At 43.2% G+C, this 25,718-nt stretch overlaps 1 protein-coding gene and 1 long non-coding RNA gene across 9 annotated transcripts in view; one reads left to right on the forward strand and one right to left on the reverse strand.

Moving 5' to 3' along the window:
- LOC147846299 (uncharacterized) overlaps positions 1 to 7,326 on the forward strand; it is a 28,105-nt gene extending 20,779 nt beyond the window's left edge. The window contains exons 1-2 of one of the 3 annotated variants that reach the window (XM_087240591.1): positions 1,815 to 3,942; positions 5,873 to 7,326. In XM_087240591.1, the coding sequence (XP_087096717.1) occupies positions 2,654 to 3,942; positions 5,873 to 5,906 (1,323 nt within the window). In that variant the 5' untranslated portion in view covers positions 1,815 to 2,653 and the 3' untranslated portion in view covers positions 5,907 to 7,326. Of the gene's footprint in view, positions 1 to 1,814; positions 4,115 to 5,872 lie in introns of those variants that run through there. The other 2 variants (XM_087240593.1, XM_087240592.1) reach the window with 2 other exon arrangements.
- A 5,508-nt stretch (positions 7,327 to 12,834) lies between these two features.
- Positions 12,835 to 25,421, reverse strand: LOC147846301 (uncharacterized). 6 transcript variants are annotated; one of them, XR_015478343.1, is made up of 3 exons: positions 24,916 to 25,421; positions 13,300 to 15,374; positions 12,835 to 13,233 (listed from the first exon to the last, which is right to left on the reverse strand). It is a non-coding gene; the product is annotated as an uncharacterized LOC147846301 (long non-coding RNA). The 6 variants fall into 6 exon arrangements; XR_015478339.1 differs by having other exon boundaries at positions 14,035 to 15,665; positions 25,206 to 25,406; XR_015478340.1 differs by having other exon boundaries at positions 13,300 to 15,665; positions 25,206 to 25,406.
- Between the last annotated feature and the right edge of the window lie 297 nt (positions 25,422 to 25,718).

Genomic DNA, 25,718 nt, shown 5'->3' on the forward strand with positions numbered 1-25,718 from the left:
GAGAGACAGAGATATTCGGCTTATAGTCCTAAATTTAGACTTTGAAAAAGCTTTTGACCGCATCTCGCACCAGTTCCTCCTAAAGGTTCTGGAAAAAATGGGGTTTCCAGGGAGGTTTATAGCCTGGGTGGGCTTATTATATGATTCATTGATCAGTAAGATCCTAGTAAATGGGCATTTATCCAAAGCTGTTAATATACTCAGCGGGGTCCGTCAGGGGTGTCCTTTATCTCCCCTTTTGTATGTGACTTGTATTGAGCCACTGGCACAGATCTTGAGAAGGGACAAATGGGTCAAAGGTTTTAACCTACCAGGGACTGGGGGACTGACAGCTACCTGTGTTTTATATATGGACGACTGACCTTTTAACGGCCCGAAGAGCAATGGATCTGACCGACTGGTTCGGTCGGGCCTCAGGGGCAAAACTAAATAGGAACAAGTCTGAAGCCCAGCTCTTCGGGCCGTGGGGCGACATTAATACAGGGGAACTGGACATAGCTTTTAAACGCGACGATCATTTTAAAATTGTAGGAGTAAATTTTGACAGAGAGGGGGGAGGTCGGGGAAATTGGAAAGAGATATTAGGGAAAGTCAGGCAAAGACTGGGGTTTTGGGGCTTGAGAGGGTTGACACTTGAGGGTAAAATCTTAATTTTTAAAGCTGTGATTTTACCCTTAATGTCACTTGTTGTTACTGGAGTTGGAGAGGGTGGTCTTTTACTTCCTGTGGGGGTCCAAATGGGAACGTATCAAGAGAGAAGTTGTAAAGAAAAGACTGGAAAACGGTGGAAAAGGCCTCCCGGACCCCCACCTGTTCTTAGCGAGCCGTTTCACCGCCCTCCATTTTAAATATGCTACGACCCCATCCAGAGAGAACAAAACTGCAGCCATGGCAAGGTTCTGGATGGGGTCGTATCTACGCACGTTAAAAGTTTTAACCCCTGACTTGACAACTCCAGTTTCTTTTAACCTCCCAAAAGAATATGATTTTATAAAGAAATTTTTAAAGAAGTATGTTTTAGAGACCAACGATGTCACCATTTTGACTAACCACAAGGCTCTCATTTCTCTTGTTCAGGATCGAGAGACGGTGAGTCGGGTGCCGGGCCTCACATTATGTGAGGCCCAACAAGTGTGGAGAAACGTGGCCCACCCAGCTCTCCAGAACGGACACAAGGACCTGTTGTGGATGGTGGCACATGAGATCCTCCCGGTCAGGGCGGTTATGCACTCCAGAGGCATGGCCAAGAACCCCACCTGCCCACGGCCTGGGTGTGGATGCCCAGAGACCGTGCGGCACCTGCTCTGGGAGTGCGGCGCTGCGCGGGACCTGTGGGCCAGGACTGGCCCCCTGTATCATCAGTACCTGCCGGCGGGGAGGGCCCAGATGGACTACCACCTTGTCATCCATGGGGTGGGCCAGGGCGTGAAAGACATGACAAAACAGGATTTTACAGCGCTGTGGCTCACCCTGACCGCCATTAAGGATGCCATCTGGGTCACAAGAAACCTGCTGGTGGGGAAGCAGGTCACGGCACCCCTTCAAGGGACAAAGAGAATGATAGCAACCACGCTACAGGGGTACCGTACCTTAACAAGAGGCAAAGGGGGCCGGGGTCAAACGGAGGAGGTCCCGGCCGCCACCGTACCTGGCCGCCCGTAGATGCACCCTCACCACTCTGACTACGGGAACAGCGGGCCAGCAGGCCAGAGGAGGGGGATCTCCGCTATGCCCCTAAAACACAGGGACTGTGACCGGCCTGGAGAGTTGGTGTGAATGGACTTTATTGGTATGACTCACCCTCGATCCTGGACAAAGAAATGATTTTATTTCTTTGGATTGCGTCTACTCTTTTACATCGTTTTTACTGGACCGGTTTTATCGCTTTTATCAACGCTGCGCCTGGACTCTCTTTTGACATAACACACGCACACACAAAGACTTTTTGCACAACATACACTTTTATTTCTTACAAAAAACAAGTTTTAAAAAGGAAAAGTTTATGTTCATTGCCTGTGTTTTATTGTCTTTTAAAAGTGTGCCAAAATGTTTTATCGTGTGTTTTGTTTGCTTTAGTTCTATTAAGTCCAGGGCTTAGTTAAAATGGTGACTAGCCAGCAAGTTTTTAGGCCAGTTTTATTGTCTTATTGTTTATGGTTTTATTTTTTATCCTTTATTTTTATTGAACAGCCTTGTTTTTACCCCATTGTATGTTTTTGTTTTTAAAAACATGTCTGTTTTACAAACATTATTGTATTTTAAGTTCGCACAAAACACCTACCCTTTTAATTTATCCTCTATTTTATTCCTATTCATTTATTCTGTAAGATTTTAAGGGAAATATGTGAACTAAAAAAGATAAAGATATGTTTTTGAGATGGAAATTTTATGAAAAACGCTGTCAATAAATTTTTTTTCGAAAGAAGAAAATCTGTTCTTATCAGTATTATATTTGATCTGGTCACACGGCTGGGACTGCGATCGCCTCTTGGAGGTTCACCCTGGTGCCTGCTTTTGTAGCGGCCACCACAACCTTTGGGAGGTACACCGGCTGAGCGTTTTCGTGAAGTCTTTTAAGGTAAGGTTTTAAGTATTTATTGATTTGGCTGTTTTATTGGTGTGGTTTTTATAGAGAGCTGTTGGTGCCTCCACCATGTCGGCTGCTCGTGCCGGCATGCGGAGGCACCACAGCGTGCATTTTAATTTTAAAACTGTTAATGGAAAGCTCCTGGAGTTGTCCCGCTTGGACTTCTCCAGGAAGCTAATCCAAAAAGCCTTAAATTTTAAACCCGATGAACTGAACTGTATAGTGACTCTGCCCCTTAACAAGGGATTTGATGTTAGCTTTAAAACTGCCTCCCACTTAAACGTTTTTTGGCAAAGATTGGACTCTGTAAAAGACCAGTTCTCCATGTTTACTGTGGAAAAACTTTCAGACAACACACTTAAAACTGTGATTGTCAGAATGTTTAATGAAACAGTGACTGGTGAAGACATTTGTGTATGGCTGGGAAGATTTTGCACTGTTCGTGGACAGCCAGTTAAGGTGCTAGATGAGGATGGCATCTGGAATTGCTCCTGGCGGATTCCCATCAAACAATGGGAGGATGCCGGGGGATTCCAGGGCCTGAGACATCTGCCCTCCATGATTGTGCTGGGAGAGAACAGAGGCTACATTCATTACCAAGGCATGCCCAAACTTTGTAGAAAGTGCAACAAGTTTGGGCATTTAGCAGAAGCGTGCCAAGAAACAGTATGCGGGAAGTGTAAAGAAATTGGACATAGTTTTGAACAATGTACCAATGGCAGGCGGTGCAATCTCTGTGGTGATTCAAACCATCTCTATAGAGATTGCCCAAAAAGCTTTGCAAACAAACTGAAAAGTCAAAAAATGGCCGCCCCACCGACCACGCTGGTTTTAGAACAAAGAGAAGGGGCGGGGCCTGAGGTTTTGGCGGGAGCCGACATCTCCCAGCCAGCCTCAGAGCCCAACCAATGCCGAGAAGGTGGGGCGGCCCCGGGGGCGGAGTCACAGTCGGTAGAGGTGGGGAGAGAGGAGGTAAACGAACCAATAGCAATGGAAAAGGGAGAGGAAACGACTTCCTCTCTCCTCACCGTCTCTGAGGTGAGTGTTGCATCAAGTGATGGCTCACTCCCAAATGCTCAGGTGCAGAAAAGACCTGCAGACTCTCCTCTGTGTGATGCAGAGAAGAAACAAAGAGTGGTCAGTGGCTCAGATGGTTCAGAAATGGACAGTCTGAGCCATGAATGGCCACTCAAGTCTCCAAATGAGGTCTCTTTTTTGCACATAAAGCTAACAACATCGTCGCCTAAAGATCCACAAGAGCTTGTCTCTGTGGGCTCTGAGGCGATAGGCACTTCCTCTAATTCCTCCCCTGATTGCCATGGGGGAAAAGACGAGGAAATGCTACAGGACCACACGTGAGTTTTAAAAGATTTTATTGTCTTTTAATCTGCTTGATTGGTGAGTTTTACCTCTTTTAATTGTCGTCTTTATAACGGTTCATGTCTTTTATCCATATACTGCTCATGGCCCTCACAATCTCAACCATAAATGTTAGAAGTGTGAGGTCCAACACAAGAGCACAGAGTATCCTAACCCTTTTAAAAACTTTTAAGTCAGACATGTTTTTATTGCAAGAGTGTTCTCTGCCCTTTTTAAAAAACTATAGAAGATGGGAAGAACTTTGGACCCCTGGACCCTCCATTTGGAGTGGATCCAATTTAAATAAAAATGATGGGGTCGCTATTTTAATTAATAACCCCAATATCTTGGTGGAGGGCAGCACGGTTTTAAGAGACGGATGGGCACTTTTAGCTAATCTGACTTTTTTAGATAAGGGTTTTAATGTTATTAACGTATATGGTTTTAATGATAAAAATGAAAGACATGAGCTTTTAGTGGACTTGCAACCCCACATATTAGGTAGGGCACCCCTTATTTTAGCAGGAGATTTTAATTGTATTATAACAAACAAGGACAGAAGAAAAACAGAGGGTTTTAAATTGGATAAAACATCCTTTTTATTGCAGGGTATGGTTAGGGATTTTAAATTAGTCGACTGTTTTAAAACAATGCATCAAAGAGAAGAGGGCTTCACCTGGTTCAGTGGTGATGGTACCAGAGCCTCTCGAATCGACTATATTTTTACACGAGACTGCCCGCCAACTGATGCTAAACTAACCCCCCTCTTTTTTACTGACCACACAATGCTATCTTGCATTCTTTCACTCCCCACAGGTGTGACGGTAGGGGGAGGGCTGTGGAAGCTGAACTGCTCTCTGCTAAAAGACGAGGAGGTAGTTAGAGATTACAGAGAGCAGTTCAGCCAATGGCAGACCCTCCAGGACTTTTACGATTCACGAGCACAATGGTGGGAAAAGGTGAAAGACTGGACGAGAGGTTTTTTTAGACATATAGGGAAGAAAAATAAAAATAAAGAAAAAAGACATATGATGGGGTTGCAAAAAAGATTACAACGCTATTTTAATCTTTTAAACGAAGGTCTTGATTTTAATGATGAAATAAAAGAGGTAAAAAATGAAATGTCAGTTTTAAGTGAAATTCAAAGTAAAGGTTTTATTTTAAGAAGTAAAGAAAAACATAGAGGAAGGGGAAAGTGCACAAGATATTTTTTTTTTTAAAATAATCACTCGGGGACAAACAATAAACAGTTTAAAATTAAATGGGAGGGAAGTGCACACAACTAAAGAAATTTTAAATGGCGTCGAAAAATTTTTATGAAGAATTGTATAAAGAAAAACAAACAGATGAATGTATTCAATTAGAAGTCTTAAAATTTTTAGAAAAAAAAGTAGGGAAAACAGTTTTTTAGCTCAAGATTTTACAGTTCTAGAAGTTTTTAAAGCTCTTAAAAGTTTTAAAAATGGGAAGTCCCCAGGAATGGATGGACTTCCCCTAGAATTTTATGTCACCTTTTGGGACATTTTAGGACAAGAGCTTTTAACTGTTTTTAAAGAATTTGAGACTTCTAACCGACTGCCAGATAGTTTTAGAACAGGGATAGTTTCACTTTTACATAAAAAAAGATGACAAGACTGACTTAAAAAATTGGAGACCAATCACGCTTTTAAATTTTGACTGTAAGCTTTTTACAAAAATTTTAGCGACGCGCATGTCAATGGTTTTAGAAGACGTAATCCACCCGGATCTAGCTTGTGCTGTGCCCGGGAGAAAGATCACGGACAGCCTGGTATTGATTAGAGATGCCATCTGTTACGCGAGAGACAGAGATAATCGGCTAATAGTCCTAAATTTAGATTTTGAAAAAGCATTCGACCGAATCTCGCACCAGTTCCTTTAAGGTCCTGGAGAAAATGGGCTTTCCAGGGAGGTTCATAGAGTGGGTGGGACTGCTATATAAAGATCTGGAAGAACGCGGCCCACCCAGCTCTCCAGAACAGACATAAGGACCTAGCGTGGATGGTGGCACACGAGATCCTCCCGGTCAGGGCGGTAATGCACTCCAGAGGCATGGCCAAGACCTCGATCTGCCCACGGCCCGGATGCTCAAGCCCGGAGACCGTGCGGCATCTGCTCTGGGAGTGCGGCGCTGCGCGGGACCTGTGGGCAGCAACCGGCCCCCTATACCAGCGGAATCTGCCAGCGGGAGGGGCCCAGATGAGTTACCATCTAGCCATCCATGGGGTGGGCCGGGGTGCGACGGACATGGAGAAAGAGGATTTTACCGCACTCTGGCTCACCCTAAACGCCATCAAGGATGCCATCTGGGTCACCAGGAACCTGCTGGTAGCAAAGGGCGTCACGGTGCCCCTCCACAGGGCAAAGCACATCGTATCATCTACGCTAGAGGGGTACCGGGCGCCAACTTTAGGACGAGAGGGCCGGGGTCACACGAGGAGGGTCCCGGCCGCCACCGTACCTGGCCGCCCGTAGATGCACCCTCACCAATCTGGCTACGGGAACAGCGGGCCGGAGGAGGGGGATCTCCGCTATGCCCCGGAAACATAGAGACTGTGGTTGTTTTGGAGAGCTGGAGTGAATGGACTTTCTTGTTAAGACTCACTCTCGATCCTGCACAAGAGCGAGATTTTTTAGTTTCTGAACTGGATTTTATTGGTTTGCTTTTATTTCTTTTAGCTTTGGCCTTTTAGTGCTTTTAGTGGACATTTTATTTCATCATTCGCTCTCGTTTTAACAAGAAATTTTCACCACAAACATACATGGACTTTTAACACAAACACTGACTCCTAAACCTACACTCACGAACTTTTACACAAACATGGACTTTGAAACAGAAATCACAAAACAAAAAAACATAACACAAAGACAGCAACAACAACCGAATTTCACTCTGCTTTTATGTATATATTTAGGTACGCATGAATTGATTTTATTTCTCTTAATTTGTAAATTCATTCATTTTATTTTATTTTATTTATTAACGCATCAATATATACATGTTTTTGTTGGTTTTTAAGAGTGAAATTGCAGTCCTTTAGTATTATGCTGTTTTATTTTGACTTTTAAGAAGTGCATTGTGATTTATTGTGTGGTTTTATGATTGTTTTAGTGAGAAGTGAAAAGTGTCAAATAATGTAAAGAAAGTTCTTAAAATATGTGTGATTTTTATGATGAAATTGTGTCAAATTTTTTTCGAAAGAAAAAAAAATCTGTTCTTATCAGTATTATATTTGATCTTGTCACGCGGCTGGGACTGCGATCGCCTCTTGGAGGTTCACCCTGGTGGGCACTTTTTGTAGTGCTTACCAAGACCTGCGAGAGGTACATCGGCTGCGTTTTACAAAGTCTTTTAAGGTAAGGTCTCTTTTAATATTTATTCTGCTGGTTTTAAATTTATTGGTGTTTTTTAGAGAGCTGTAGGTGCCTCCATGTCGGCTGCTCGTGCCGGCATGCGGAGGCACCACAGCGTGCGTTTTAATTTCAAATGTGTAAATGGAAAGCTCCTGGAGATGTCCAGATTGGACTTCTCCAGGAAGCATATCCAAAAAGCTTTAGATTTCAAGCCAGAAGAACTGAACTGTATTGTGACTCTGCCCCTGAACAAAGGATTTGACGTGAGTTTTAAGGCTGCTTCTCTGCTCAATGCTTTTTGGCAAAGATTTGAATCGGTTAAAGCCCAGTTTTCCATGTTTACTGTGGAAAAGCTTTCTGACAACACTCTTAAAACAGTGATTGTCCGAATGTTCAATGAAACAGTAACTGGTGACGATATCTGCGTGTGGCTGGGTAGATATTGCACTCTTCGTGGCCAGCCAGTCAAGGTTTTAGATGAGGACGGCATCTGGAACTGCTCTTGGCGTGTTCCCATTAAACAGTGGGAAGACGCCGAGGGCTTCCAGGGCCTGAGACATCTGCCTTCTATGATTGTGCTTGGGGAGAACAGGGGCTACATCCATTATCAGGGGATGCCCAAACTGTGCAGGAAGTGTGGGAAAAATGGGCATCTCGCTGAAGCATGCCAAGAGCTAGTTTGTGGGAAGTGTAGAGAAATTGGGCACAGCTTTGAGCAGTGTACCAATGGCAGACGGTGCAATCTGTGTGGAGACACTAACCATCTTTTCAGAGATTGTCCTAAGAGTTTTGCCAACAGAGTGAAAAGCAACAAAATGACCGCCCCGCAAAACGTGGTGGCCGAGGAACAAAGGGAGGAGGCGGTCCCTGAAGTTTTGGCGGGAAACGAAAGTTTGCCGTTGGCTTCGGGGACCGGCCAAGAAAGAGGAGGCGGGGCGGCCAAGGGGGCGGAGTCACAATCGGTTGAGGTGAGGAGAGGGGAAGCTGTCGAATCAGAAGTGAGTTTAGAGAGGAAAGAGGAGGAAGACACAGCTTCCTCTCTCCTCACCGTCTCGGACATAGTGGAGGCTTCAGAGGGGAGTGAAATCAATGTTTCACTCCCAAGTGCTCAGGGGCAGAAAAGACCAGTGGGATCTCCTCTGTTTGATACAGAGAAGAAAGTGAGAGTATGACCCGATTCGGTTTGTTCTCTCGTAACTATTTCGAATCGTGTGTGGCCTCTCGTATCCCCAAATGAGATGTCTTTCTTGCACATAAAGCTAATATCATCATCGCCAAAAGAAACACAAGAGAATATCTCTGTGGATTTAGAGGCGATGGACACACACCCCAACAAATCAAGGATAATTCCTGGCGAGGAGGGGAGTGTGTTACAAGAAAAGACATGATTTTAGTAAGATTTTAACAGTTTTAAACTGACATCTTTGTAGTTTTAACATTGTTATTTATTTAAGCTCATGGATATCACCTTTTCAACCATTAATGTGAGAAGCGTGAAATCCATTGTAAGAGCACAGAGCATATTATCCCTTTTAAAAACTTTTAAATCCGACGTCCTTTTAATACAAGAATGTGCACTACCCTTTTTAACAAAATACACCAAATGGGAAAAACTGTGGACCCAAGGACCCTCCATATGGAGGGGCTCCAATTTTAATAAAAATGACGGGGTAGCTGTTTTAATAAACAACCCACACATCTTGGTGAAGGGGAGCACAGTGATAAGAGACGGACGGGCAATTTTAGTCAACCTGAGCTTTTTAGATAGGGATTTTAATGTTCTTAATGTGTACGGTTTTAATGATAAAATCGAGAGATATGAGCTTTTTGAAGATTTGCAGCCCCACATGCTGGGGAGGGTTCCTTTTATCTTAGCAGGGGATTTTAACTGTGTTTTAACCCATAAAGACAGGAGAAGAAGGGAGGATTTTAAATTAGATAAAACATTGGTTTTAATGCAGGCACTAGTCAGGGATTTTAAATTAGTGGACTGTTTTAGAACCACGCATCAGAGAGAGGAGGGCTTCACCTGGTTTAGTGGTGATGGTACCAGAGCCTCTCGCATTGACTATGTGTTTTCACGCAACTGCCCACCAACCGATGCAAGATTAACCCCCTTTTCTTTTCAGACCACCTCATGCTGTCGTGCACCCTTTCACTGCCCCCTGGTGTGACGGTAGGCGGAGGGCTGTGAAAGCTGAACTGCTCTCTGTTAGAAGAGAAAGAAATAGCGGGAGAATACAGAAAGCAGTTCAGCCAATGGCAGACCCTCCAGGACTTTTACGAAACACGAGCACAATGGTGGGAGATGGTTAAGACTCGGACTACACAGTTTTTTAAAAAAGTAGGGAGGGACAAAAAAACAAAGAAAAAGGATGCATGAAGGGGCTGCAAAAAAGACTACAAAGATATTTTAACCTTTTAAACGAGGGATTTGATTTTAACGAAGAAATTAAAGAAGTGAAAAAAGAAATGTCAATTTTAACAACAAACCAAGTTAAAGGCGCCATTTTAAGAAGTAGAGAAAAAGAAATTGAGGAAGGGGAAAAATGTACACGTTACTTTAAGAAAATAATCTCAAAAGGGGGGGCAATAACAGTTTTAAAAAATCAAGAGAAGGAAATAAAAACCACAGAGGGTATTATAAACGAAGTAGAGTCCTTTTATTCTAACTTATACAATAAGAAAACGATTGACAATGATATTTTAATGGAAGTTTTAGAGTTTTTAGACAAAAGAGTTGATGAAAATTGCGCTATTTTATCTCAAGATTTTACTGTTTTAGAAATTTTTAAAGCTCTTAAAGATTTTAAACGAGGGAAGTCGCCTGAATCAGACGGGCTTCCCTCAGAGTTTTACACAAATTTTTGGGACATTCTAGCGCAAGATTTGTTAACTGTTTTTAACGAACTTCAAAATTTTAACAAACTTCCAGATAGTTTTAGATTAGGGACAGTTTTACTTCTTTTTAAAAAAGGTGACAGAACCGACCTCAAGAATTGGCGACCAATAACACTTTTAAACGTCGACTGTAAACTTTTTAGTAAAATTTTAGCAACACGCATGTCGATGGTTTTAGAAGACATAATCCACCCGGATCAAGCTTGCGCTGTGCCCGGGAGAAAGATCACAGACAGCCTGCTATTGATCAGAGATGCCATCTGTTACGCGAGAGACAGAAATACTCGGCTACTAGTCCTAAATTTAGATTTTGAAAAAGCATTCGACCGAATCTCGCACCAGTTCCTCTTCAAGGTCCTGGAAAAAATGGAGTTTCCTGGGAAATTCATAGCCTGGGTGGGACTACTATACAAAGACCTGAGTAATAAAATCATCATAAATGGGCATTTATCAAAAGCTGTCAAAATCCACAGCGGCGTCCGTCAAGGGTGTCCTTTATCTCCGCTCCTGTATGTGGCTTGCATAGAGCCACTGGCACAGATCTTGAGAAGGGACAAATGGATTTCGGGTTTTAAAGTACCGGGAACGGGTGGGTTAGATGTAACATGTCTTTTATATATGGATGACGTCACACTTTTAACTTCAGACCTGTCAACGGCCCGAAGAGCCATGGATTTGACCGACTGGTTCGGTCGGGCCTCGGGCGCAAAACTGAACAGAAACAAGTCCGAGGCCCAGCTCTTCAGGCCGTGGGACAACATCCAACCAGAGGAGCTTGACATGGTTTTTAGAAGGGATGATCATTTTAAAGTTTTAGGGGTGAAATTTGATAAAGAGGGAGGAGGTCGGGAAAACTGGAATGATATTTTAGGGAAAGTTAGACAGCGTTTGGGCTTTTGGGTTTTAAGACAGTTGACCATAGAGGGTAAAATTTTAATTTATAAAGCGGTGATTTTACCCTTAATGCTTCTTGTCTGTTCTGTTTTTAGCCCACCAAGGCACTTCCTGCTGGAGTTGGAGAGGGCGGTGTTTTACTTCATATGGGGGTCCAAATGGGAAAGATTGAGAAGGGAGGTAGTAAAGAAAAAAACAGAGAATGGCGGAAAAGGCCTCCCGGACCACTACCTGTTTTTAGCCAGCCGCTTCACCGCCCTCCATTTTAGATACGTTACGACCCCATCCAGAGAAAACAAAACAGCAGCAATGGCGAGATTCTGGATGGGGTCATACCTACGGTCTTTAAAGGTTTTAACTCCAGACTTGAAAACTCCAGTTGCTTTTAACCTCTCTAGAGAATATGATTTTATAAAGACTTTAAGGAATTATGTTTTGGAGACTAACGATGTCACCATTTTAACTAACCACAAGGCTCTCATTTCTCTTGTGCAGGATCGAGAGACGGTGAGTCGGGTCCCGGGCCTCACATTATGTGAGGCCCAACAAGTGTGGAGGAACGCGGCCCACCCAGCTCTCCAGAACGGACACAAGGACCTGTTGTGGATGGTGGCACATGAGATCCTCCCGGTCAGGGCGGTTATGCACTCCAGAGGTATGGCCAGAAACCCCGTCTGCCCACGGCCTGGGTGTGCAGGCCCAGAGACCGTGCGGCACCTGCTCTGGGAGTGCGGCGCTGCGCGGGACCTGTGGGCCAGGACCGGCCCCCTGTATCATCAGTTCCTGCCGGCGGGGAGGGCCCAGATGGACTACCACCTCGCCATCCATGGGGTGGGCCAGGGCGTGAAAGACATGGCGAAACAGGATTCTATATCGCTCTGGCTCACCCTGACCGCCATTAAGGATGCCATCTGGGTCTCAAGAAACCTGCTGGTGGGGAAGCAGGTCACGGTACCCCTTCAAGGGACAAAGAGAATGATAACCACGCTACAGGGGTACCGGACCTCGACAAGAGGCCAAGGGGGCCGGGGTCACACGGAGGAGGTCCTGGCCGCCACCGTACCTGGCCGCCCGTAGATGCACCCTCACCACTCTGGCTACGGGAACAGCGGGCCAGCAGGCCAGAGGAGGGGGATCTCCGCTATGCCCCTAAAACACAGGAGCTGTGACCGTCCTGGAGAGTTGGTGTGAATGGACTTTTTTGGTATGACTCACCCTCGATCCTGGACAAAGAAATGATTTTATTTCTTTCGATTTGCGTCTACTCTTTTACATTGTTTTTACTGGACCGGTTTTATCACTTTTATCAACGCTGCGCCTTGACTGTCTCGCTTTTGACATAACTAACGCACACACAAAAGACTTTTTGCACAACATACACTTTTATTTCTTCCAAAAAACAAGTTTTAAAAGGAAAAGTTTATGTTCATTGTCTGTGTTTTATTGTCTTTTAAAGTGTACTAAAATGTTTTAACGTGTGTTTTCTGTCTTAGCTCCATTAAGTCCAGTGCTTAGTTAAAATGGTGACTAGCCAACAAGTTTTAGGCCAGTTTTATTGCGTATGTTTTATCTTTTTAGCGTTTATGTTTATTTTTATTGAACAGCCTGGATTTTACCCTATTGTATGTTTTTGATTTAAAAAAAAAAACATGTCTTTTATAAAAACACTTGAATTTTAAGTTCACCCTTTTAATTTATCCTGTATTTTATTTCATTTTTTTACTTACTCTGTAAGTTTTATTTTTTAAGGGAAATATGTGAAGTACAACAGATGAAGATGTGTTTTTTTTTTTTTTTGGGATGGAAATTTTACGTGAAAATGTTAAACGCTGTCAATAAAATTTTTTTCGAAAAAAAAAATCTGTTCTTATCAGTTATCATTTAGTTAAAGATTTTAAATTAGTTGACTGTTTTAGACAAGTGCATCCAAGAGAGGAAGGCTTCACTTGGTTCAGTAGTGACAGCACCAGTGCCTCTCGAATAGATTATATTTTTACAAGAGATTTCCCGCCCGTGGATGCTACATTGACCCCCACCTTTTTTTCTGATCACACAATACTATCCTGCACTCTTTCACTTCCCCCTGGTGTGACGATAGGCAGAGGGCTGTGGAAGCTGAACTGCTCCCTTTTGGAAGAGGAGGAAGTGGTTAAAGGATATAGGGAGCAGTTCAGCCAATGGCAGACCCTCCAGGACTTTTATGATACACGAGCACAGTGGTAGGAAATGGTTAAAGGGAGGACAAGAACATATTTTAAAAAAATAGGAAAACTGAAAAAAAACAAAAGGAAAAAACGCATGTTGGGGCTGCAAAAACGTTTACAAAGATATTTTAACCTTTTAAACAATGGATTTGATTTTAAACAAGAAGTAAATGAAGTTAAAAAAAGAAATGCTAGAATTGTCAAAAATACAAAGTAAAGGTGTAATAGTAAGAAGCAAAGAAAAAGAAATTGAAGAAGGGGAAAAATGCACAAGGTACTTCAAGAAAATCATGACAAGTGGGAGGGCAATAAACACTCTAAAAACAGAAGGGAGTGAGGCAAGTACCACACAAGACATTTTAGAAACAATAGAACTTTTTTATACACAACTTTTTAACGAAAAGAAGTAAATCAGGAAGTCCAAAAAGAAGTTTTATCCTTTTTAGACAACAAAGTTAAAAACAGCAACCATGCACTTTTAACTCAATTTTAGCATTTTAGATGTTCAAAAAGCCCTCAAAGGTTTTAAACGAGGTAAATGCCCCCGGCTTTGACGGGCTCCCATTCGAATTTTATTTAACCTTTGGGGACATTTTAATGCAAGATTTAATGACTGTTTTTAATGAATTTGAGAACACAAATAGACTTCCTGATAGTTTTAAAATGGGGATTGTAACACTTTTGTATAAAAAAGGAGATAGACATAAATAGCAGAACTGGAGACCTATTACACTTTTAAATTTTGACTATAAGATTTTTAGCAAGATTTTAGCTTCACAAATGACCACAGTTTGAGGACGTGATCCACCTGGATCAAGCCTGTGCTGTACCTGGAAGGAAGATCACGGGCAGCCTCATACTGATCAGAGATGCCATCTATTATGCGAGAGACAGAAACATTCGGTTAGCAGTCCTAAATTTAGATTTTGAAAAAGCCTTTGATCGAGTCTCGCACCAGTACCTCCTAGAGGTACTGAAAAATATGGGTTTCCCGGGGAAATTCATAGCCTAGGTGGGATTGCTATACAATGGGTTGACAAGCAAAATCCTAGTAAATTGGCATCTATCAAAGGAAGTTAAAATTTTCAGCGGCGTCCATCAGGGGTGTCCGTTATCCCCCCTCCTTTACGTGGCTTTAGCACAGATCCTTTAGCACAGATCTTGAGAAGGGACAAATGGGTCAATGGTTTTAAGGTACCGGGGACAGGGGGACTGATCGCTAAGTGCGTCTTATACCTGGACGATATAACAATTTTAGCCACTGACTTAATCCTACAAAGAGTTTTAGATTTAACAGACTGGTATGGTATGGTATGGCCCAACTCTTTGGGCCATGGGTGGACGTACAGACGATGGGACTGGACCTTATTTTTAATGACAACTTTTTAAAGATTTTAGGGGTGAAGTTCGATAAAGAGGGTGGAGGAGGTCATAATTGGGATGACATTTTAAATGAAGTAAATAAAAAGTTGGGATACTGGGGTTTGAGAAAGCTGACCATGGAGGGCAAAATTTTGATTTTTAAATCTGTGGTTTTACCCCTCATTTTATTTGTTTCTTCTGTTTTTATTCCACCGAGAAGTTTTATCACGAAGCTGGAAAGGGCGGTGTTTTATTTCCTGTGGGGATCCAAGTGGGAGCGCCTAAAAAGGACTGAACTGAAGAAAAAGCCAGAACATGGTGGAAAAGGCCTCCCAGATCCCCACCTGTTTTTAGGCAGCCGCTTCACCGCCCTGCATTTTAGCTATGCATTGACCCCATCCAGGGAAAACAAGACGGCAGCCATGACTCGATTCTGGATGGGGTCCTATTTGAGAAGCCTGAAAGTTTTAACGGTATCTTTTAATTTACCAAAAGAATATGATTTTATAAAGAAATTTTTAAAGAAGTATGTTTTAGAGACAAACGATGTCACCATTTTAACTAACCACAAGGCTCTCATTTCTCTTGTGTAGGATAGAGAGACGGTGAGTCGAGTCCCGGGCCTCACATTATGTAAGGCCCAACAAGTTTGGAGAAACGTGGCCCACCCAGCTCTCCAGAACCGACACAAGGACCTGTTGTGGATGGTGGCACATGAGATCCTCCCGGTCAGGGCGGTTATGCACTCCAGAGGCATGGCCAGGAACCTCATCTGCCCACGGCCTGGGTGTGCATGCCCAGAGACCGTGCAGCACCTGCTCTGGGAGTGCGGCGCTGCGCGTTACCTGTGGGCCAGGACCGGTCCTGTGTATCATCAGTACCTGCCGGCGGGGAGGGCCCAGATGGACTACCACCTTGCCATCCATGGGGTGGGCCAGGGCGTGAAAGACATGACGAAACAGGATTTTACATCGCTCTGGCTCACCCTGACCGCCATTAAGGATGCCATCTGGGTCGATCCTGAACAAAGAAATTATTTTATTTCTTTTGATTTGCGTCTACTCGTATACATCGTTTTTACTGGAACTGTTTTAATGCTTTATCAACGCTACTTCTGGACTTTTTTGACATAACACACGCACACACAAAAGACTTTTTGCACAACATACACTTATTTCTTCCAAAAAACCAAGTTTTTAAAGGAAAATTTTATGTTTATTGTCTGTGTTTTATTGTCTTTTAAAGTATGCTAAAATGTTTTAACGTGTGTTTTCTGTTTTAGCTCCATTAAGTTCGGTGTTTAGTTAAAATGTTGACTAGCCAACAAGTTTTAGGCCAGTTTTATTGTTTATGTTTTTATTTTTTAGCCTTTATTTTTATTGAACAGCCTTGATTTTACTCCATTGTATGTTTTGGATTTTAAAAACATGTCTTTTATACAAACACTGATGTATTTTAAGTTCACACAAAGCACTTACCCTTTTAATTTATTCTGTATTTTACTTCATTTATTTATTTACTCCGTAAGTTTTATATTTAAGGGAAAATGTGTACAAAAAAAAAAAAAAAAAAAAAAATCTGTTCTTATCCGTGTTATATTTGATCTTGTCACACGGCCGGACGGCGATCGCCTCCTGGAGGTTATCTTTGGATAGCACTTTTGTAGTGCTGGCCACAACCCCGAGGAGGTACATCGACGGCACTCTCTTGTGAAGTTTTTTTTAAGGTAAGGTTTTTATTACTAATTTATTCTGCTGGTTTTAATTGTATAGTCTGTTTTAGCGGGCTGTTGGTGCCTCTATCATGTCGGCTGCTCGTGCTGGCATGAGGAGGCACCACAGCGTGCGTTTTAATTTTAAAACACAGGAAGATGGGAATCTAATGAAAATGTCCCGTTTGGACTTTAAGGAAACTCATCCAACAGGCTCTGGGCTTTACGGTAAATGACATTAACTGCTTGCTGACTTTGCCCCAAAACCGTGGTTTTGATGTTTCAAAACAGCTTTCCTGTTAAGTACTTTCTGGAATCGGTATGAACAAGTTAAAGCCAATTTCTCGCTCTTTGTGGAAAAACTGACTGATAATTCACTCAAAGTAGTGATTGTCCGGATGTTCAATAAAACAGTGAGTGGAGAGGATATATCTATTTGGTTGGCTAGATATTGCTCTTTGAGGGGACAGCCGGTCAAGGTTGTAGATGAAGATGGCATTTGGAACTGCACTTGGAGAGTGCCCATTCAACAATGGGCAGATCCAAGTGGTTTCCGAGGCCTGAAACATCTGCCTACAATGATTGTGCTGGGTGAAAACAGAGGATACATACACTATCAGGGAATGCCGAAACTGTGCCAAAAATGTAACCTTTTTGGGCACTTAGCTGAAGCATGTCAGGAAGTTTTCTGTGGGAAGTGTAGAGAAATTGGGCACAGTTTTGAAGAATGCCTAAATGGCAGAAGGTGCAACCTCTGTGGAGATTCAAACCACCTCTACAGAGATTGCCCAAAGTCGTTTGCCAACAAGCTAAAGGCTAACAAAATGGCCTCAGGGTCAAAAATGGCCTCAGGGTCTGGCCAAGAGGAAGAGAGCAGGGCGTCCATAGGGGCGGAGTCAGCAGCAGTGAAGGACAAGGAAAAGGATATGAAGGAAAGGGATGAGCCACAATATGACTCCTCAACGGCCTCCTCTCTAGTCACAGTATCGGCAGCAGAGGATAGAGAGGAGGTGGAGTCAGAGGGGAGTGAAAACTCAAAGGGAAAGGAGATGCAGGTATCACCCCCTTTAGCACCAATGCCAAAAAGGCCTGCGGGATCTCCAATGTGTTTAACAGAGGAGAAAAAAAATTAGGGTATCCAACCGGCTAAATAGTTCCAATGCGGAAGATTTAGACCGAGTGTGGCCCCCAGATTCCCCAAATGAAGTGTCCTTTTTGCAAATACAGCTAAGATCATCGTCGCTGAACAAGCCACAAGAGTTAGTCTCTGTGGCAGGGGAAGCGACGGACGATTGCTCTCTCGACCTCTTTACCAAGGGGACAGGAGAAGAGCAAGCGTCACAGGGTGCTTTGTAATTTTAAAGTAGCCTTTTAAAATATATATATATATATATATATATATATAAAATTGGCTCATTTTAAAGTTCATACCCTCCTTTTTACAATGAGCAGGTTTTGGAAAAAATTGGGCTACCAGGGAGGTTCTTAACATGGGTGGGAATGCTGTATAAAGACATAACCAGCAAAATATTGATAAATGGGCATTTGACAAAAGCGATAAATATTCGCAGTGGCGTTCGCCAGGGTTGCCCGTTATCTCCTCTCCTGTATGTGGTTTGTATTGAACCACTGGCACAGCTCTTGAGAAGGGACAAATGGATCAATGGCCTACAATTACCAGGCACAAAGGGACTGGTTTTAAAATGCGTTTTATATATGGATGACGTGACACTTTTAATAACTGACCGACCATCAATAAAAAGAGCACTCGACTTGACTGACAAATATAGACAAGCCTCAGGAGCCCGCTTAAATAGAGACAAATCCGAAGCCCAATTGTTTGGACCGTGGGGTGATTTTAAAAAGGAGGGGGTGGAGGTGACTTTTAAACAGGAAGACATAAAAATTTTAGGGGTAAAATTTGATAAACAAGGAAGTGGAAAAATAATTGGACCGAAATAAAACAAAGTAAAGCAGAAGCTTGGCTATTGGGGACTGAGGAAGTTAACATTCGAGGGCAAAATTTTAATTTATAAAGCTGTAATTTTACCGTTGTTCATTCTTTTATCTTCTGCTTTTAGGCCACCAAAGGATTTTATTCAAGCAGTGGAAAGGGCTGTCTTTTATTTCCTCTGGGGGTCCAAGTAGGAGCGCCTAAAACGGGAGGTGGTGAAGAGAAGAAAGACGAATGGAGGGAAAGGACTCCCGGATCCCCACTTGTTTTTAACTAGTAGATTTACAGCCTTACATATGTCTTATGCAGTGAATACAGCCAAAGAAAACAAAACAGCGGCAATGGTCAGATTTTGGATGGGTTCTTACTTGAGATTTTTAAAGAATTTACCTGTGGATCTCACATGCCCAATGTCCCCAAACAATACAGTTTTATTAAAATGTTTTTAAAGAAGTTTAAACTAGAAAAACTAGATGTCACAATTTTAACTAATCATAGGTCTATCGTCTCCTTTGTCCAGGATCGGGAGCCAGTGAGCCAAATTCCTGGCCTCACCAAAGAAGAGGCCAAAGAGGTTTGGAGGAACGCAGCCCACCCAGCTCTCCAGAACAGGCATAAAGATTTGGTCTGGATGGTGGCTCATGAGATCCTCCCGGTCAGGGCGGTTATGCACTCCAGAGGCATGGCCAACAATCCAAAGTGCCCAATGCCGGGGTGTGATGCCCCGGAAACAACAAGACATCTGCTCTGGGAGTGCGGCGCTGCGCGGGACCTGTGGGCCGCGACCGGCCCCCTGACTTACCCGTGCCTGCCAGCAGGTGGGGTCCAGTTGACTTACAAGCTCGCCATCCTTGGGGTGGGCTGGAGCTCGAGGGGAGTAACGCCGAAGGATTTCACCTCGCTCTTGCCCACCCGTCAATCGGATTTGGGGGCCGGGGTCACACGTGGAAGGTCCCGGCCACCACCGTACTTGGCTGCCCGTAGATGCACCCTCACCACTCTGGCTATCCAGATTGGACTTCTCCAGGAAGCTTATCCAAAAGACACTAAATTTTAAACCAGACGAGTTAAACTGCATTGTGACTCTGCCCCTGAACAAGGGTTTTGACGTGAGCTTTAAGTCTGCTTCTCTGCTTAATGCTTTTTGGCAAAGATTTGACTCGTTTAAAGCCCAGTTTTCCATGTTTACTGTAGAAAAGCTTTCGGACAACACTCTTAAAATAGTAATTGTCCGAATGTTCAATGAAACAGTAACTGGTGACGATATCTGCATGTGGCTGGGTGGATATTGCACTGTTCGTGGCCAGCCAGTCAAGATTTTAGATGAGGACGGCATCTGGAACTGCTCTTGGCATGTTCCCATTAAACAGTGGGAAGACGCCGAGGGCTTCCAGGGCCTGAGACATCTGCCTTCTATGATTGTGCTTGCGGAGAACAGGGGCTACATCCATTATCAGGGGATGCCCAAACTGTGCAGGAAGTGTGGGAAAAATGGGCATCTCGCTGAAGCATGCCAAGAGCCAGTTTGTGGGAAGTGTAGAGAAATTGGGCACAGCTTTGAGCAGTGTACCAATGGCAGACGGTGCAATCTGTGTGGAGACACTAATCATCTTTTCAGAGATTGTCCTAAGAGTTTTGCCAACAGAGTGAAAAGCAACAAAATGGCCGCCCCGCAAAACGTGGTGGCCACTGAACAAAGGGAGGAGGCGGTCCCCGAAGTTTTGGCGGGAAACGAAAGTTTGCCGTCGGCTTCGGGGCCCCACCAAGAAGGAGGAGGCGTGGCGGCCAAGGGGGCGGAGTCACAATCGGATGAGGTGAGGGGAAGCTGTCGAATCAGAAGTGAGTTTAGAGAGGAAGGAGGAGGAAGACACAGCTTCCTCTCTCCTCACCGTCTCGGAGATAGTGGAGGCTTCAGTGCTCAGGTGCAGAAGAAGACCCGCGGGATCTCCTCTGTTTGATACAGAGAAGAAAGTGAGAGTCTCACATGATTAGGATAGTGCTCCTGTAACTATTTCGAGTCGTGTGTGGCCTCTCGAATGCCCAAATGAGGTGTCTTTCCTGCACATTAAGCTAATATCATCATCGCCAAAAGAGACATAAGAGAATATCTCGTTTCAACTGGGCTAGCAGCAGGATCGAGTGCGATAGATGAATTATTCGCATTGTCTACCCTCGACTTATTTACAGCAGTCTCACCTTGTCTTGTCTCTAATTCCAACTGTTGTAGTAGAATCCTAGTATCTGCTTCAATATGAAATTTCTCTAATTGATGCTCCAACTCATCTCTCCGCGCTTGAGCTTTATCCTGAGCCTCCAGTTGTATTCGGGCTAACCGCACCTTTAAACTGGCTTCTATTTGCGCCGTCGGGGAAAAGTCACTGGACAGAGAAAAAGGTTCAAATTTTGGCATTGACTGTGATATCCTCACCTCATCCAACTTTTCAGGGGTAGCGAGACTTTCAGCTTCCACAGCAATCACTGATGATTCCACCTGCTCAGGGATTTTAACATCAGCTAAAATACCTTTCTTAACAAGACCAGCCAGCAAACTAATTGTTAAATCCTTCTTTAACCAAGTTCTAACAACGCCAATCTCATAATGCTGAGCAATAATGAATAAATCATCTTTTCAACAATTATTCAATTTCTCTGCGCTAGGTTCTCTTATAAATTTGTTTAAATCAAACATTGCCATATTTGATATCAAAATTAAGAGAAATGAAACAAGCACGCTCCGGCCCTAACTTCCTATCCACAACACTAACTACAACCTTTCTAATCTTCAGAGGGTTACCAGTTAAGAGATATAAATCTCCTCCCCGGAGTGCCTCCAAAAATAACAAACTAAAACAATAAACAAAAAACAACAAACAGTAACCCGTTGGAAAAACCGGCGCTAAGCACGGCCAGCTGGGTTACTCTAACTATCCGGAGCATTTTTGTTTCATCCCCCAAATACAATTATCGGGACGAGCCCCCACTTTGTTACAACCTCTCTCAAAAATAATAGCTCGTTTTAAACAGAGAGAAAGCAACATAAAAAGAGAAACTTAAACATAATAATCGTTTTGAAATAAATTTATTTTACCAGAAAACCCAATAATAACAACGATAACAAATGCTTACCCCACAACAAATGAATGAAATAATAAATCCCCAGAAAGAAACAAAAAAAGAAAGACAAGAAAACAATCACAAAATCAAATGCTGGCTGGTCCACTAAAGCTGTGTCTCCCTTTCGCCTCCTTGTTGGCATCTTTATCCCCTCTCCAATTAATCCCGACATGGGAAACAGGTGCGTCCACCAACGGAGAGCTGGAACAAGTGCGCATGCACACTCATATCAAAAACCAAGAAAAACAAAGGAGGGTTAATAAAAAAAAAAAAAAAAGAAGAACACAAAGAAAAGACACAGACCGTAACAGTAATATCATCGTTGCCAAAAGAAACACAAGAGAATATCTCTGTGGATTTAGAGGCGATAGAAACACGCCCCAACAAATCAGGGATAATTCCTGGCAAGGAGGGGAGTGTGTTACAAGAAAATACATGATTTTAGTAAAATTAACAGTTTTAAACTGAAGTCTTTGTAGTTTTAACGTTGTTATTTAATAAGCTCATGTTCTTTTAAACCATGTGCTCATGGATATCACCTTTTCAACCATTAATGTGAGAAGCGTGGAATCCATTGTAAGAGCACAGAGCATATTATCCCTTTTAAAAACTTTTAAATCCGACGTCTTTTTACTCCAAGAATGTGCATTACCCTTTTAAAAAAAAAAATACACCAAATGGGAAAAACTGTGGACCCAAGGACCCTCCATATGGAGTGGCTCCAATTTTAATAAAAACGACGGGGTAGCTGTTATAATAAACAACCCACACATCTTGGTGAAGGGGAGCACAGTGATAAGAGACGGACGGGCAATTTTAGTCAACCTGAGCTTTTTAGATAGGGATTTTAATGTTCTTAATGTGTACGCTTTTAATGATAAAAACGAGAGATATGAGCTTTTTGAAGATTTGCAGCCCCACATGCTGGGGAGGGTTCCTTTTTTCTTAGCAGGGGATTTTAACTGTGTTTTAACCCATAAAGACAGGAGAAGAAGGGAGGATTTTAAATTAGATAAAATATCGGTTTTAATGCAGGCACTAGTCAGGGATTTTAAATTAGTGGACTGTTTTAGAACCACGCATCAGAGAGAGGAGGGCTTCACCTGGTTTAGTGGTGATGGTACCAGAGCCTCTCGCATTGACTATGTGTTTTCATGCAACTGCCCACCAACCGATGCAAGATTAACCCCCCTTTTCTTTTCAGACCACCTTATGCTGTCGTGCACCCTTTCACTGCCCCCTGGTGTGACGGTAGGCAGAGGGCTGTGGAAGCTGAACTGCTCTCTGTTAGAAGAGAAAGAAATAGCAGAAGAATACAGAGAGCAGTTCAGCCAATGGCAGACCCTCCAGGACTTTTACGAAACACGAGCACAATGGTGGGAGATGGTTAAGACACGGACTACACAGTTTTTTAAAAAAGTAGGGAAGGACAAAAAAAACAAAGAAAAAAGATGCATGAAGGGGCTGCAAAAAAGACTACAAAGATATTTTAACCTTTTAAACGAGAGATTTGATTTTAACGAGGAAATCAAAAGTAAAAAAATAAATTTTAATTTTAACAACAAAACAAGCTAAAGGCAACATTTTAAGAAATAAAGAAAGAGGAAGGGGGAAAATGTACACGCTACTTTAAGAAAATAATTTCAAAAGGGGGGGCAATAACAATTTTTAAAAAAAATCAAGGGGAAGAAATAAAAACCACAGAGGGTATCATAAAAGAAGTAGAGTCCTCTTATTCAAAGTTATACAACGAGAAAACAATTGACAATGAGATTTTAATGGAAGTTTTAGAATTTTTAGAAGAAAGAGTTGATAAGAATTGTGCTGTTTTATCTTACGATTTTACGGTTTTAGAAATTTTTAAAGCTCTTAAAGATTTTAAACGTGGGAAGTCCCCTGGATCAGACGGGCTTCCCTCTGATTTTACACCACATTGTGGGATATTTTAGCACAAGATTTATTAACTGTTTTTAACGAACTTCAAAATTAACAAACTTCCAGATAGTTTTAGAATAGGGACAGTTTTACTTTTTAAAAAAGGTGACAGAACCGACCTTAGGAATTGGCGTCCGATTACACTTTTAAACTGTGATTGTAAACTTTTTAGTAAAATTTTAGCAACGCATATGTCGATGGTTTTAGAAGACGTAATCCACCCGGATCAAGCTTGCGCTGTGCCCGGGAGAAAGATCACAGACAGCCTGCTATTGATCAGAGATGCCATCTGTTATGCGAGAGACAGAAATATTCGACTAGTAGTCCTAAATCTAGATTTTGAAAAAGCATTTGACCGAATCTCACACCAGTTCCTTTTTAAGGTTCTGGAAAAAATGGGTTTTCCAGGGAAATTTATAGCCTGGGTGGGACTACTATACAAGGACTTAAATAGTAAAATTATCGTTAATGGGCATTTATCAAAAGCTGTCAATATCCACAGTGGCGTCCGTCAAGGGTGTCCTTTATCTCCGCTCCTGTATGTGGCTTGCATAGAGCCACTGGCACAGATCTTGAGAAGGGACAAATGGATTTCGGGTTTTAAAGTACCGGGAACGGGTGGGTTAGATGTAACATGTCTTTTATATATGGATGATGTCACACTTTTAACTTCAGACCTGTCAACGGCCCGAAGAACCATGGATTTGACCGACTGGTTCGGTCGGGCCTCTGGCGCAAATTTAAACAGAAATAAGTCTGAGGCCCAGCTCTTGGGGCCGTGGGACAACATCCAAACAGAGGGGCTTGACATGGTTTTTAGAAGGGATGATCATTTTAAAGTTTTAGGTGTGAAATTTGATAAAGAGGGAGGAGGTCGGGAAAACTGGAATGATATTTTAGGGAAAGTTAGACAGCATTTGGGCTTTTGGGTTTTAAGACAGTTGACCATAGAGGGTAAAATTTTAATTTATAAAGCAGTGATTTTACCCTTAATAATTCTTGTTTGTTCTGTTTTCAGCCAACCAAGGCACTTCCTGCTGGAGTTGGAGAGGGCGGTGTTTTACTTCATATGGGGGTCCAAATGGGAAAGATTGAGAAGGGAGGTCGTAAAGAAAAAAACAGAGAATGGCGGAAAAGGCCTCCCGGACCCCTACCTGTTTTTAGCCAGCCGCTTCACCACCCTCCATTTTAGATACACTACGACCCCATCCAGAGAAAACAAAACAGCAGCAATGGCAAGATTCTGGATGGGGTCATACCTACGGTTTTTAAAGGTTTTAACTTCAGATTTGAAAACTCCAGTTGCTTTTAACCTCCCCAAAGAATATGATTTTGTAAAGAAATTTTTAAAGAAGTATGTTTTAGAGACTAACGATGTCACCATTTTAACTAACCACAAGGCTCTCATTTCTCTTGTGCAGGATCAGAGACGGTGAATCGGGTCCCGGGCCTCACATTATGCGAGGCCCAACAAGTTTGGAGAAACGTGGCCCACCCAGCTCTCCAGAACGGACACAAGGACCTGTTGTGGATGGTGGCACATGAGATCCTCCCGGTCAGGGCGGTTATGCACTCCAGAGGCATGGCCAGGAACCCCATCTGCCCACGGCCTGGGTGTGCATGCCCAGAGACTGTGCGGCACCTGATCTGGGAGTGCGGCGCTGCGCGGGACCTGTGGGCCAAGACCGGTCCCCTGTATCATCAGTACCTGCCGGCGGGGAGGGCCCAGATGGACTACCACTTTGCCATCCATGGGGTGGGCCAGGGCGTAAAAGACATGATGAAACAGGATTTTACATCGCTCTGGCTCACCCTGACCGCCATTAAGGATGCCATCTGGGTCACAAGAAACCTGCTGGTGGGGAAGCAGGTCACGGTACACCTCCAAGGGACAAAAACAATGGTAACAACCACGCTACAGGGGTACCGGACCTTGACAAGAGGAAAAGGGGGCCGGGGTCACACGGAGGACGTCCCGGCCGCCACCGTACCTGGTCGCCCGTAGATGCACCCTCACCACTCTGGCTACGGGAACAGCGGGCCAGCAGGCCAGAGGAGGGGGATCTCAGCTATGCCCCTGAAACACAGGGGCTGTGACCGTCCTGGAGAGTTGGTGTGAATGGACTTTTTTTGGTATGACTCACCCTCGATCCTGGACAAAGAAACAATTTTATTTCTTTTGATTTGCGTCTACTTGTTTACATCGTTTTTACTGGAACTGTTTTAATGCTTTATCAACGATACTTCTGGACTTTTTTGACATAACACACGCACACACAAAAGACTTTTTGCACAACATACACTTTTATTTCTTCCAAAAAAACA

The sequence above is a fragment of the Danio rerio genome, chromosome 2, assembly GCF_052040795.2.
Source record: "Danio rerio strain M-AB ecotype USA chromosome 2, GRCz13ab, whole genome shotgun sequence".
NCBI classification, from domain to species: Eukaryota; Metazoa; Chordata; class Actinopteri; order Cypriniformes; family Danionidae; genus Danio; species Danio rerio.